The 14,045-nt window shown below is 45.0% G+C and overlaps 1 protein-coding gene across 1 annotated transcript in view; it reads right to left on the bottom strand.

Annotated features, from left to right (window-relative positions):
- The window catches only part of LOC126526051 (uncharacterized), a 74,661-nt gene that overhangs the window by 7,460 nt on the left and 53,156 nt on the right, over positions 1-14,045 (bottom strand). Inside the window, exons 8-9 of the mRNA XM_072284132.1 lie at positions 5,525-5,805; positions 2,166-2,408 (exon numbers count right to left, since the gene is read on the bottom strand). Of these exons, the coding sequence (XP_072140233.1) occupies positions 2,166-2,408; positions 5,525-5,805 (524 nt within the window). The remainder of the gene's footprint in view (positions 1-2,165; positions 2,409-5,524; positions 5,806-14,045) is intronic.

Here is a 14,045-nt window from a genome sequence, read left to right on the forward strand (position 1 = left end):
ATAGAAATTCTCACGTTAGACAATAGCTAAACGTGCTCGAAGGAAACTTGTCTTGCATTCAAGAAGAAAAAGGTAATTCTACCAACTCTACCAAGCAAAATTTTGCTTTAGGACATATGTATTTTTAAAGAAGTCTAAAAAAAATTTGTGAGTTCTGAAAAAAAAAAAAAAAGTTGGATCACAACGGTTCCAAGTTCGATACTCTGCATATCGCAGTTCTGCAGGCTGCGTATGTTTGAGCCTCTGAACCTGAGAAACTTGATGCCTGAGTATATGGCTCAAGTGACCATGTTATAAGGTTTACGAATGTGTCTTAAATTAATTAAATTAATTATTCATATATTGCAGAGCGATGTAATCACGCAAGCTTTGTCCACTTTCGATGTCTCAGTGGTTGCAGTTTACAAAATTGTGACATAAGTTTTTTTTCATCGGTGAGAGACAGGAGCTGTATAAGCTCGATGCTTCAGCCCTTTTTTTCACGTTTGTGATATTCAAAAATTTTTGTAAAACAAGAAAGTGATGGCCTAAATAAAAAAAAAACAGCTCCCCATATTCGGTAAAGATTATTCTTTTAAATTCAACAGACTTTCATTAACATCGGTGTCGTGGGTGCCGAGCAAAATGATTTATTTGTTCCGGTGTGTTTTAGATAGCAAAGATTCAAGTCAAGCTTCGTCTCAATACTTATCTTAACTGTTCCCGTGAAACAGTGCCAAAACTAAATACTAACACTGATGTATATGCTGATGACAATGTATTATTGATGACTACGGCTGAAACCGCCATGAATTTGTGTATATAATCGTTTCTGCCGTTGGGGCAAACTTATGAAAGAACGCTCGTGCAATTAGGATTAAGTGCACGGTATAGAACCCCACGGTGGTCAAAATTAGCTCAGTGTTTCCAACTATACAGCATGCATTATAGTCACATTGTCGTTCTTCGCGATTACTTTTTTTGTCGGAGTGGAGGGACAAAATTCCATTACGAATTCGACTAAAGAAAGTCATGCAACAAGTAAACTCCTGCCAGCGCGGGAGCGTTCTTCAAGGTTACAATGCAGTAAACGCGTAAGCCCTAAAGGCAGAAGTTAAGAATTGTGTATTGTTGTACTTTATTGCACAGTTTCTGACTGGAGATCTTCATGTCGAGTGCGCACCCGTCAAAGAGCCTAAAGCTCCCACATAAGCCGCATTTGAAGTAAACAAAGTTAGAGAAAGGTTAAGTTTGAGTGCACTGCATATGTATGATGACTCCGGACAAGTTCGGCAGATGTGAGGGTTCGTATAATTCGCGGAGGTTAACCCTTCGAGCTCCGCGCTTGAACATTGAAGGAGAAATTCACATTTTCTACATCTGACTGAGGGAACAAAACAAAAATTTTGCCGGCAGAAATGAAGAAAAGATTGCAGTGAAGTTTTTGCCAACATATGGAAGACTTTTTTCATCAATGGCCAACAAATCAAGTCGTTGGAGGTAGCGTATGGCTCTTCCGAATTCACTGCTCTTAAAAAAATTAATTATGGGGTTTCACGTGCCAAAACCACTTACTGATTATGAGGCACGCCGTAGAGGACTCCGGAAATTTAGACCACCTGGGGTTCTTTAACATGCACTTAAATCTAAGTACACGTGTGTTTTCGCATTTCGCCCCCATCGAAATGCGGCCGCCGTGGCCGGGATTAGATCCCGCGACCTTGTGCTCAGCAGCCTAACACCATAGCCACTGAGCAACCACGGCGGGTGAAATTCACTGTTCTAAATCGTAACTGTGGCGAACTATGGCTGCAAATTATTTATGCGCATTAATTAGAGCATTTATGTGTCACCCAAAGTGAGTGATGGGCCTTAGGCAAGCAGGCTTCAAAGATGGCGCCGATAGGCTTAACATCAAATTGATGCTAAGCTTCTACGCCGGGGAAACATGAGGGAAAACTACGTTTCTCCGCGGCAGCAAACTGAAAGGTTACGTAATTAGGGTTGCTGGACGCTCAGGTTTCTAAGATTAGTTTCGGCGTTCGTTGATGATGCTAGTGATGATGATGACGATGAGGATGGTAATTTGTGTGAAGTGCGATTGCTACGGTAATAAACGGACCAGAAATGGTTAAAAGACGGCATCAACCTGCGACATCATACGGCGACATTAGCGCGACTCTTACCTGCATCATCATGAAACCTGACGCGGGCACGGAGGCGCTGAAGATCGCGATCACTAAAACGGCAACCAGCTTCATGTTTGAGCCCCTAATTTCCCACCCCGTGGGGAATTCGATCCGACTACCACAACCACTCGCCGCACACACCGATGTACAAATGCTCAAGTCTAAGAGCCACAGAACCCCAAGCCCGAAACCAGTTTTTTTTCCTCCTGTTCGCGCATCTGCTTTGATCCTATTCTCGGGCTAAGTTTTTTTTCTTATTTTCTTCAAACGGCATGCGTCATTGAAACAAAAGCGCGGACGTCTCCTGCACAGAACGTCAAGATTTTGCTCGGCTGCACTGTGAAAGATGGACGAGTGGTGCAGCAGCAGTAGTAACCCAGTATAACAGAACCTGCGGCTTGGACGTCCAGAGACAATGGGCTTGCGCAGACGGCCCTCTTGGTAAACGAAACAACCTTGGAGGCGGCCGCTTGCATCGACGAACAATGTCTGCAAGTGCCAAGCCTGAAGAGAACGGAGAATTCCAAACTTAAGCTGTTCTTGCTTACGCATCTGCTCTGGCGTGTTTTAGTGCAAATCTTCTTTTTCTTCTTTCCTTTGACAGCCATCTATCACTGAAAGAAAAGCTGGGACACCTCTCGTGTAGAAACGCCAAGATTATTTTTTTTTCTCAACGGCTCTCTGAAAGACAGATGCGTGGCAACAGCGATAATAACGTATCATGACAGAATGCGCGGCTGCATGAGGCACAATGGTTCTCAATATCAGCAACGACCTTGGAGGCTGTTTGCGAAGTATTGTTAGAGCACTAGCTGTCTGCGCTCTTGACGCAGTCCTGCCGGTCCTCGTAAAGTACCTTGACGATTAGCTGTTGCAAAGACTGTCAGCATTGTATCTAACGCACAACCAAGTGCTGAAACAATGGTTCTCGAATAACCTGTAAGGTCTTTCCGGTTGCCGAGGACACCGTTTTGCTTTGACCAATTGTCTTTGAGCGTCCGGGCAGGACATATTGTTACAGGAGATTACAGTTGATGTTGTCTATAGTTTGCCGTCAAGACAAATCTTGACGTTCAACGGGAGTGAGTCTCGGTTCGCTCCGAATCACAATAGCATTTCCAACTCCAAGTCAACAGAGGGCCACTCCAAGCCAAGTAGGTTGGAAAGCAGGGTCTAGGCAGGTTGAAAGCGCCGAATGGGGTTAAGGCCGCCAGATGAAAGCAGGATGGCACACGGTTCTTTGCCAACGACGTCACATGGTTGTCTGGATGCAAAACTCGGGTCGATCGGTTGCCGTTGACGTCGACTCCCAGGGAGCCACTACTGGCCAGGGTTCTCTGTAACGGTCATGGATCCTGCACTGTAACTGCCCTGCAAAACGTGGTGAGTGCAGCAGAGTGCCTGTTCACAGTATCTGCCGTAAAAGAAAAGGTTGTCGTCAACCGCTTACGGTGTTACTGAGCTGCTGTGACTGGAAGCGGTGTCAGGACATGTAATTGACGCTATCAAGTCTAGAAACCTGTCATGATGTTGATGGTTTCTTTTTGCTGCATTATTGACGTAATAAATTTTGTGCGCACCATCGTGTCCGTGCGTGTACTATGGCACCAGCAGTGCCTTCGCATTGAAGCCTTGTTAGCACAGAAGCACATGAAGCGAATCATTCGATTGTCTCAAATGTGAAAGAGAATTACGGGTTTGAAAACAGATACCTTTTTTTGCAGTGGCTATATTCCGGTACATTCTGCTGTCTTATTGCGCAAATCCCCAGAGACAAAGCCAGTCACCCCCCTGTCTATATAGGGATGGCTGCATATCGTATATAAGCCGATTTGACGAACATTCTTTCATCTACTTGGCGAGAAACACACCCAAAGGAAAACACAAGGGACGTAGTCAAAGAAATCGTAGCTTTAAGAGGAAGCTTTTGGACGAGACATTCCTACATAAAGACATGGAAACGCAGAAATCGCGTTCCACAGTCATTGCACCGTATTTTATAAGGCTTGATGCGTTTCAAAGAAAAAGTAAAAAAAGAAGTGATGCTGACTGCATGGTGTGGCTTTTTAATTCGGGCCACACTTGATTATACGTTGCTCAAGTCGTGCGAGCACTTTGGGGAGACTAGTTTTAACGTGCAGATCTTGGCTGGGATGAGCCAGGTTTCCTTGTTCATGCGTAGTATGATGAAGTGCTTCAGCGCCCTCGCTTCAGTGGTCCAAAGGTTGTGGCACTACATGTAAGCCTGACTTTACGAAAAAGAAGAGACGAAGACCCCAGGCAGTGCCTTACACGGACAAGATCGCCAACAACCTGAAAATGGTCGCGACCAGGCCCGATGGGCATGTGCTGTTTACAGCCCCAAACAAAATGCCGAGTCGTCGTGGTCGCAAACGCGATCAAATTGTGTCGACTCAACTTGTGTCGGCAAAAACCCCGACACAAGTTTGTGTTTCCGTGGAACACCGCTTAATACGCGCATGACGTTCGCACGATGTTTACGTATAGAAATATAGATCGGACACGCCTCTCCTGCGGCAACAGATGCGGTCTGATGAGCGTGCGTCACATCCGCTATCCCGACCGCGGCTGCGCGTGCTGGAGCCGAGCGCATATGCGTCCCGCGCGTATCTTAGAGGTAATCTGTGGCGGGTGCAAAGTAGGGAGAGCCGAGATGGCTGACGAGTTAATGTGCGTCGTCTTCTCGGTCACCTAGTGTTGGAGCTTGCGTAATCGCAAGTTTTGCAGACGTGTTGAAGCGAGAGGTAGCACGAAGCATTTGCTACACGCTACCGGCGCTCTTGATCGCGCCACCGTCGCGACAGCGAGTGTTCGCGGTCATCGAGTGAGATCGGTTCCTGTTTGACTGTGCGTGCGTGAAAACACGCTCGCTATATAGTTTAATTCGCAAGCGAATGATTAGCGAAACTTATACGACAAAGCTACGAATCTAAATTCACGTAGTTGCGCGATACTTTGCCATCGCTATCGGTGCTTCGCCTTTCGGGCGAAACTGCGCCTTTTTTTTTTATTTCTACAGCTATATTAAACACAACCATTTAGCTTTCCCTGTAGTTTCTCTAGTGTCATTGTCTGTTAGTTCGTGTCGTTAATTAGTTCATTATGCAATTCCACTCGATTCCGACATGCAAACACGCAGGCACATACACGGGACGGAATACTGAGATAAAAAGAATGGCTGGCACAAACACCCGGCTTTATTACTATTGTCGCATCTTCGCACAGCGAATGAGGTTGCCGCTGGCGCCTCCGGGTATGTAAGGCGGCGCAAAAAACGTCGAACAGCAGCGCCACCTGGTGCCACTCGTGGACTCAGTGGCGCCGCGGCAGTTCTAGTCGTCCTCGTCTTCCTCGTCCTTGCGGCGGCGCCGTTTCTCGCCTCCGCCAGACACTGGCCGAGGAACTTGCTCCCCGAACTGGCCCATCATGTTTCCACGTGGATCGTAGACGGAAACGATGTACACGGTGCCCTTCGGGCTGCGCGCGATGCCCGTGCCCAAGCGTCGAGAGTCCTTCCACACCAGCTGCGTGAAGTGACCCGTGCCGGACCTGAAGCCGGGGTTGTCGAAGTCGTAGAGCTTGATCTCGTCGTACCACGATTTCACGGCTTGGCTCCCTGCGAGGAAACATCGAGACGACGAAGCTCGTACCGATTTTGTGTACGCGCCAAATCCACGATCCCGTTCGTGGGGCACGTGACACTGGAGGTGGGGAAGGGGGAGTTTGGATTATTTTGACATTGCGGTTCCGTAACGTACACGAGGCTCGTTTGAATTTCGCCCCCCCCCCCCCCCCCCGCCATCGAAACGTGGCCTTCGTGGCCGGAATTCAACCGGCGTCCTCGTGATCGAGCAGCAGCGCAGTGCCATAGACACTGGGTTACCGCGGAGCGCTGGAAAAAAAGAAAATCGAACGATATGAAATGCGCACAGGCCGACACAGTAACGTTTAAAGTTAAACAGGGTACTTAGAGTTGAAAATTGATTGTGAATAAGTCGAATTAGGTGCGATTTTAGATCCGAGTTTGAATAAGAAAGTATTTGCCCCTGTGTTTTATGACCCAAAATAAGGTGCATACAGGTAATAACAAATATGCGGACCCTTCTAAGTATCTCACACTATTTTTCATCTTAGGCCCCACACCGATCCAGACATTTGTCCCATCGCAGCACCAAATTTAAGGGTACCCCTGTGGTCAGTCAGCGACGCACGCGGCCTCCCGAACGATCATTGTCATGCGAGTCTTCACGGTCTTTTGCGAACCCTCAACACCACCACCTGATACTTCTCAAAGCGAGACACCTTTCCCCATACGTTTGCTGCATTTCCCCGTGGATTTCGATGGGCGTTCGTTCCTTTGCTCCATAGAAAACGAATCACACTTTGTTGCTCGTACGCCGTGGACGTGTGAAGCACAACAGCCATTTCCAAAAAGTGACAGCAGAGCTACCGGCATATAAGACCGAGTCGGTCCGAGAAAGGTCCACCGCCGGGAATGGACATGCTGGCTTCGCGTTTACAGCCGTAATTTGGCTAAAAAAGTGGAGCCGAAGACTTTGATTCACTCTCGCATTAAAAAAAAGTAGAGGTGCACTGAAATGTGGCTGCCTCCTAAGTTGACACATAAGCAACTGCTCCCGAGGTCCCAATAATACGTTAATGAAATTTTGTAAATTTAGATCACGTTGTTCATGGCAAAGTATGTCTGCCTAGATCGTTTACCAACTCCTTTGCAATAAGCGCCACGTTCGCTACTCTCATAGCTCTTTCATAAAACGCCTTTTATGCATAAAAATAACAAGACAGAAGGAACAATCCGTAGAGACACAGTAAACCAATTTTTTAGTGAAAACGCTTTATCTGAGTTACTGCTTTGTTCGAAGTTTCTTAGGATTCCGACAGCAGTGGGTATATTCTTAGACTGGATTATGCGAACTGAAGTGGCGCGTGGAAATGCACTTGCGTGAATTGCACAGCGGGGAACAACACGGCACTTCAAGGTGCCAGGGCCCGTATAACATAAAACTATTGCATAATAATAATAATAATAATAATAATAATAATAATAATAATAATAATAATAATAATAATAATAATAATAATAATAATCCTACTTTATGTGCACTGCAGGACGAAGGCGTCTCCCTGCGATCTCCAAATACCCCTGTCCTGCGCCAACCGATTCCAACTAGCACCCGCAAATTTCCTAATTTCGTCGCACCACCTAGTCTTCTGCCGTCCTCTACTGCGCTTCCCTACTCTTAGTACCCATTCTGTCACCCTAATGGTCGTACGGTTATCTAATCTGCGCAGCACATTACCTATCCAGCGCCATTTTTTTCTCTTAATGTCAATTAGAATATCTTCTAAACCCGTTTGCTCTCTGATCCAAACCGCTTTCTTTCTGTCTATTAAAGTTATGCCTATCAATCTTCGTTCCATCGCTCTTTGCGCGGTCCTTAACTTGTTCTTTGTCAGTAAGCTTCTTTGTCAATCTCCAAGTCTCTGTCCCATATGTCGTCACCGGTAAAATGCACTGATTGTATACCTTCCTTTTCAATGATAACGGTAAGCTTCCAGTCAGGAGCTCATGATGTCTGCCGTATGCGAGCCAATCCATTTTTATTCTTCTGTGAACTTCCTTCTCATGGTCAGGGTTCCGTGTGATTAGTTGACCTAGGTAAACGTAGTCCTTCACAGACTCTACAGGCTGATTTGCGATCCTGGATTCTTGTTCTCTTGCCCGCGGTTATTCATCATTATCTTTGTCTTCTGCATATTAATCTTCAACACCTCTCTTACATTCTCCCTGTTAAGGTCCTCAATCATTTGTTGCAACTCGTCTGCAGTGTTTCTGAATAGAACAATGTCATCGGCAAACCGAAGGTTGCTGAGGTATTCGCCGTCGATCCCTACCCCTAAGCATTGCCAGTTTAATAGCTTGAATACTTCTTCCAAGCACGCTGTGAATAGTATTGGAAAGATTGTGTCTCCTTGTCTGAGCCCTTTCTTTATAGGTATCTTCCTACTTTTCTTGTGCAGAATTAAGGTGGCTGTGGAATCTCTGTGGATATTTTCCAGGGTATTTACGTAAGTGATCTGTACTCCTTGATTGCGCAACGCCGTTATGACTGCTGGTATCTCAACTGAATCAAATGCGTTTTCGTAATTTATGAAAGCCATATAGAGAGGCTTATTGTACTCCGCGGATTTCTCGATAACCTCATTAATGACATGGGTGTCATCCATTGTAGAGTATCCCTTCCTGAAGCCAGCCTAAAGTCCCGTGCTGCCCTTATTCTATTGGAGATTATTTTGGTAAAAATTTCATGTAATACTGGGAGTAAGCTAATGGGCCTATAATTTTTCAGTTCTTTAACGTCTCCCTTTTTGTGGATTAGCACAATTTTTGCATTCTTCCAGTTTTCTGGGACCATTGCAGTCGATAGACACTTCGTATAGAGAGCCGTCAGTTTTCTAGCATCTTTCTCCTCCATCTTTGATTAAATGGACTGTTATTCCATCTTCTCCTGCCGCTTTTCCCCATTTCATGTCTTGCAAGGCCCTTCTGACCTCATCTCTAGTTATAGGAGTTTGTGTATCCTGTACATTACTGTTTCGAATGGAGTACTCTTGAGTCCTCTAGGTACTTAACAGGTCAGTATAGAATTCTTCCGCTACTTTTATTATACCTTCCAGGTTGCTGATGATATTACCCTGATTATCCTTCAGTGCATACATCTTGGCTTGTCCTATGCCAAGTTTCCTTCTCACTGATTTCAGGTTGCGTCCATTTTTTACGGCTTCAATCTTTCTCACGTTATAATTTGGAATATCACTTATTTTCGCCCTCTTGACAAGTTTTTGACAGTTCCGCGAATTCTATCTTATCTCTTGAGTTGGAGACTTTCATTCTTTGTCGTTTCTTTACTAGATCTTTGGTGACTTGGAAGAGCTTGCCTACTGGTTGCCTTGGTGCCTTGCCTCCCACTTCAATTGCTTCCCTTAAGCCAGCCTCGTTACGGTTTCATTCATTACCTCTATGTCATCATCGTCATCTCTCTGTTATAAGGCTGCATATTTGTTTTCAAGTATCAGCCTAAGTTTGTCTGCTTTTACCCTTACTGCCTCTAAGATGACCTCTTTTTTCTTGACCAATTTTACTCTTTCTGTGTTCAAATTGAGGTGAATCCTAGCCCTCACTAACCTATGATCACTGCACTTCACGCTACCTATCACTTCCACATCCTGCACTATGCTGGGATCGGCAGAAAGTATGAAATCAATTTCATTTCTTGTTTCACCATTAGGGATTTTCCAGGTCCACTTTCTGTGGCTACGTTTCCTGAAAAAGGTGTTCATTATTCTCAGCTTATTCTTTTCTGCGAATTCTACCAGCATCTCTCCTCTAGCGTTTCTAGAATCGACGCCGTAGTTGCCCGCCTGATTTTTCCCCACTTTTGCATTGAAGTTACCCATTACTACTGTATACCGAGTTTTCAGTTTTCTCAACGCTAATTCAACGTCTTCATAAAACTGATCTACTTCCTCATCGTCATGACTGGATGTTGGAGCGCAGGCTTGCACTACCTTTAATCTATACCTCTTATTAAGTTTCATAATGACTACTGCTACGCTCTCATTAATGCTGTAGATTCGCCAGTGTTGCCCGCTATGTCCTTATGGATTCGGAATGCTACCCCGTATTGCTTCTTATCAGGGAGACCTCTATAGCAGAGGATATGACCGTTATTTAGCAATGTATAAGCCTCACTAGTTCTTCTAATCTCACTAAGGCCGATAATATCTCAAACAACGTCTGATATTTCCTCAAAGAGTCCTGGGCCATGGGTTAATCTTAGATATCATCAGGGAGGTTGTGGCCGAATACTGCACCAGGAAGGCCATTTCCTGTTCTGGTGAGGGAGTGTCTTTGTTCGAGCTTAGCGGACCTTCCTAATTTGGTTGTACCTGGATTAGTATAGCCCCACTCCCTCTCGGCATGTTTCGCCAGTGTCAGACGTTGCTTCAAGCCTGCAGATGTAGTGCACTGGAGAATGCCAAATTCAGATACACCATCGTCAAAGAAGTGGGGAGGGGGGAGATTTGAGCTTCCGACTACCGCAACCGAGCGTTCGACATAGTTCAGTAAGATAATCCCGCAGGCGGCTAGGCTACCTTGTCGCCGAAAAGTATGGCCCAGAGGGCCCTACATGCCTAACAGATCAGCTGATTTGTCCGCCCTTTGCGGGTTTTGCTATAGGTTGCACGATATAGTGTCAATTCTCCGTGGTCCTAACCTCTTGTTTCCCGAATCTAACATGCCGCATAGTTGAAATGCTGCAGTGAGGGACAGTGCGGTGTGTTCGCTTTAGGGCAAGCACATGCACTACCAGCTCCCGGTGCTCCTCATCCCGGCAGCGACGCGACAGCAAATGCTCTCGGTCATCAAGTGAACTCTGTTCATGTGTCTTTGGGCGTGTTACACCATGATGTAGTTAGTAAGAGGATGTTTACTGCAATCTGCACAGCCCATAAAACGATGAGCATTACTTCATTTAATGGTCGAATACTTTGCTATCTCTATCAATGCAATGCCTTTTGGGTGAAACTGTGACATCTCAGAGAATTCGGCTCGTATGTTTTTCCGGATAACAAGCTTTTTTCCAAAATGTATGAACGAGGTTCTACTGTGAAAAAAACTGCATGATATAGCAAACACCATAAACGCACGTGCATAACACTTATGCCTATAACATTGCAACGCCACTGCTACATCACCTTGAATAGCACCACATATCAGTTTAAATATCAGTATATTTTATTTTTTGTTGCCATCTTTAAAGAATTTTACAAGGTAATCTTAAAAAAACAATTCAGCATACTGAAGAGCGGGAAGTTATGCAAGAACTACAGTGCAGCTATTACCTCAAGATTTTCAAAAAGTCCCCAGAATTGCCCTTATTAAAACAATAACTGTGACATCCCCAACACTTTCACAGCAAAGGCCGCTAACAATATAGAAAATGTTCAGCTTCGTGTTATTCATCAAGAATCGGCACAGGTGGTCACTGTAAAAATGTTTAAATGATGGCCATGAAATATGTTGAACCTTGCTGTCCCCCTGCTCACGTGCTAAGCCAAAATTTTTGTACAGATGACACAACTGCAGTAGAGATAGTGGTGCTATACATTTTTCTATAGATACTTCCATTTCAATTTTTTTTCAATGGCTGACAAAAAGATAGAACAATTTAAAATATAAGCGTATTACAGCACACTGCCTTAAATACAAACCCTGTTAACCTGTTTCGTGCCATAGACGAGCCGAGTTCTTCAACGCGTTTCTTGTAAAAACGGCCAAGGGCGACCTCCGGGTACTTCTCATTTTCTTGCAATTATTTTCTCATCGATGATACTTTTCACTTTCAGGTATAGTGATGTTAAGCTTCAATCTTGCAATGAATTGTTGAGATTCTGTATAAGTGAGCAATTAAAATACTGTCGACATTGCTTTTCGTAAAGAGTTCCCAAGTAATTAATTTTGCCATTTTTGGTCTGGACACAGACTGGATACACGAAACGTTAAGGGGTTAAGACAAGTCTTGGAAAAGCTGAACAGCTTGGGGACCTTCGGAGGTGCCGTGTCCTTCTGCTAAGTGTAACTTCTGATATGAGCGATTTCGAAGGTTTCTTCAGATTAATCTTAAAGTGAGTCAGGCTTTCTCAAAAACTCAGTGCTGGATAAGTTGTTCATGTTTGACTACAGGCTGCCCATACAAGTCATGGAAACAGTAGGTTAAAGAGCAATCATAGCACCTGCTTCAGAGCCCAAGCAAGAAGCTTAACTGCACAGCTCAACTGGTTTCCAGCTGACTGTTCACCAGCGCAAACGGTGTTACAAAGAGTGATTAGCCTCAAAGGTTAGATTTAGCACCTAAGTGTAGCAATGGGGATTAACAGACACACAGGCTGCTGTTAGAATCAGTTGAAAAGTGAGAAAATCTATATTTGTGTGGCATGTAATGTGTAATGCTTGCCAGGAAAGCTCCCAGGCACTGCAAATTACTGACAGAACAAATCCTGTGTTAAAATATAAGAAATGTGTCCAGTCTTCTTACAAACAGTCTCTTCCTCATTGCCAAACATGGTGTGCACACCTAGCTGCTGAAACTAGAAAAGGTGAAATAAACAATGAAGCCTCCTTGACTGTACTTCCTTTGATATAAAATTAAGATCGGTTTGCTGTCAAGTTAAAGGGCAGCTCTGGCAGTTTTTTGAAGTCTACACATATGTCACAGAAACTTTTACTGCGGGCGGTGCTCTACGCTCTGATCATTTATTCCAAGTTGTGCAGCTACGTGGCACTTTGCTTCTACATAAATAAATTTAAATGTCGTGCATTGTGCCTGCACCAGCTGTGTCCCAAACGACATCCTTCCAAAACTTTCCGAAAGGGACCACAGTTCTCGCCCATTTCAGGTAATACAATAGGACCTCATTGATACGATGCCATTAGGCACAAATTCCTTGCATCAACTTTCATTATCCCGAACATAAAGTGACCCAATATAGTTCCGCTTCTCTTTTACCAGTTGATACAATCCAGGAAAACGATCTTTCAGTGCCAACATTCAGTATGTTGTTGTACTACGATCATATAATACGTTTATGGCTACTAGATCTTGTGCAAACAAGAAGAGGCCCGAGGCACGCGTGGTTGAGAACAGTAGCTGCCCGTCGCAGCAGCTTTCCCGCAGTACTCGCCTGCCTTTGTCACATGAACGAGCAGGCATGTATTAAGCTTCCTGTTCGTCGTTGGTCATCGCCCTCATTCACAGCTATTGCCGCCAACCCTATGGCGGTAAACATTTGCATTTATCCGTTTAGCAGTGCATGTGGCGTAGTGTTGTTGGAAACATGCCTCGTGCACTTAATGGGTGATAACCTAAACGCAGCGCCGTTATCTGCCACCTCTTTGAGTGCAACTGATTCGTGTGTATATCGCTTGCACAAATGAAAGCAGTCCAATCACAGCACATTGGCTGAACAAGCTAAGTGCTGCCCTTGTGCACCGCTTGCACAGCGAGGAATGTCACTGGCAAGAAGACAGCTCACTCATGCAACACGTACGCTGGTCTGTTCGACAGTGGCGACAATGACATAAAGAAGCACGTCTTTGTCCCTCAAGGAAAAGAAAGGAAAAGCTGAACATACTCGCGGTCGAAAGTCACAACTCCAAGAGAAGGTGCACAGACATCTCCAGTAAACTTGGACGACTGTCAACGTGTGTGGCCGGCTCATTCAACGATCTTGGCTTGGCCCACACGATGTGTTGATGGCCATGCAATCTTTTCTGAAGCATATGTGCCTTGATGCGCACTGTCTTTCCACATGGCAAATGTTGGAGGTGACGAACGAGCGCACACATCCGAGTGCGTACGCGGTCTTCGTGCCATGTACTGGCGATTATGTACGGGTGGGGCGTGCCGAGAAATCTGCTGACATCAATGCGTGCCCAGCGTTCGATGTCACATGATCTGCTGAGTTTTTTTGAAGATGTGGCCAGAGAGCACCAATCATCATCATCATAATCATCAAGAAAATATACCACTTTGATTTTATTCCATTCTCCTGACGTTAAATTTACGTAAACACCAACGCAAGCCTCGGACGGTGACCACCAGCGTTATTTGAAAGCCCATTCAAAGGTTTTTCTCGCGTAGATTTAAAATAAATTATGGGGTTTTTACGTGCCAAAATCACTTTCTGATTTTGCGGCACGCCGTAGTGGAGGACTCCGGCAATTTTGACCACCTGGGGTTCTTTAACGTGCGCCTAAATCTAAGAACACGG

This window comes from Dermacentor andersoni, chromosome 8, assembly GCF_023375885.2.
Source record: "Dermacentor andersoni chromosome 8, qqDerAnde1_hic_scaffold, whole genome shotgun sequence".
NCBI lineage: Eukaryota > Metazoa > Arthropoda > Arachnida > Ixodida > Ixodidae > Dermacentor > Dermacentor andersoni.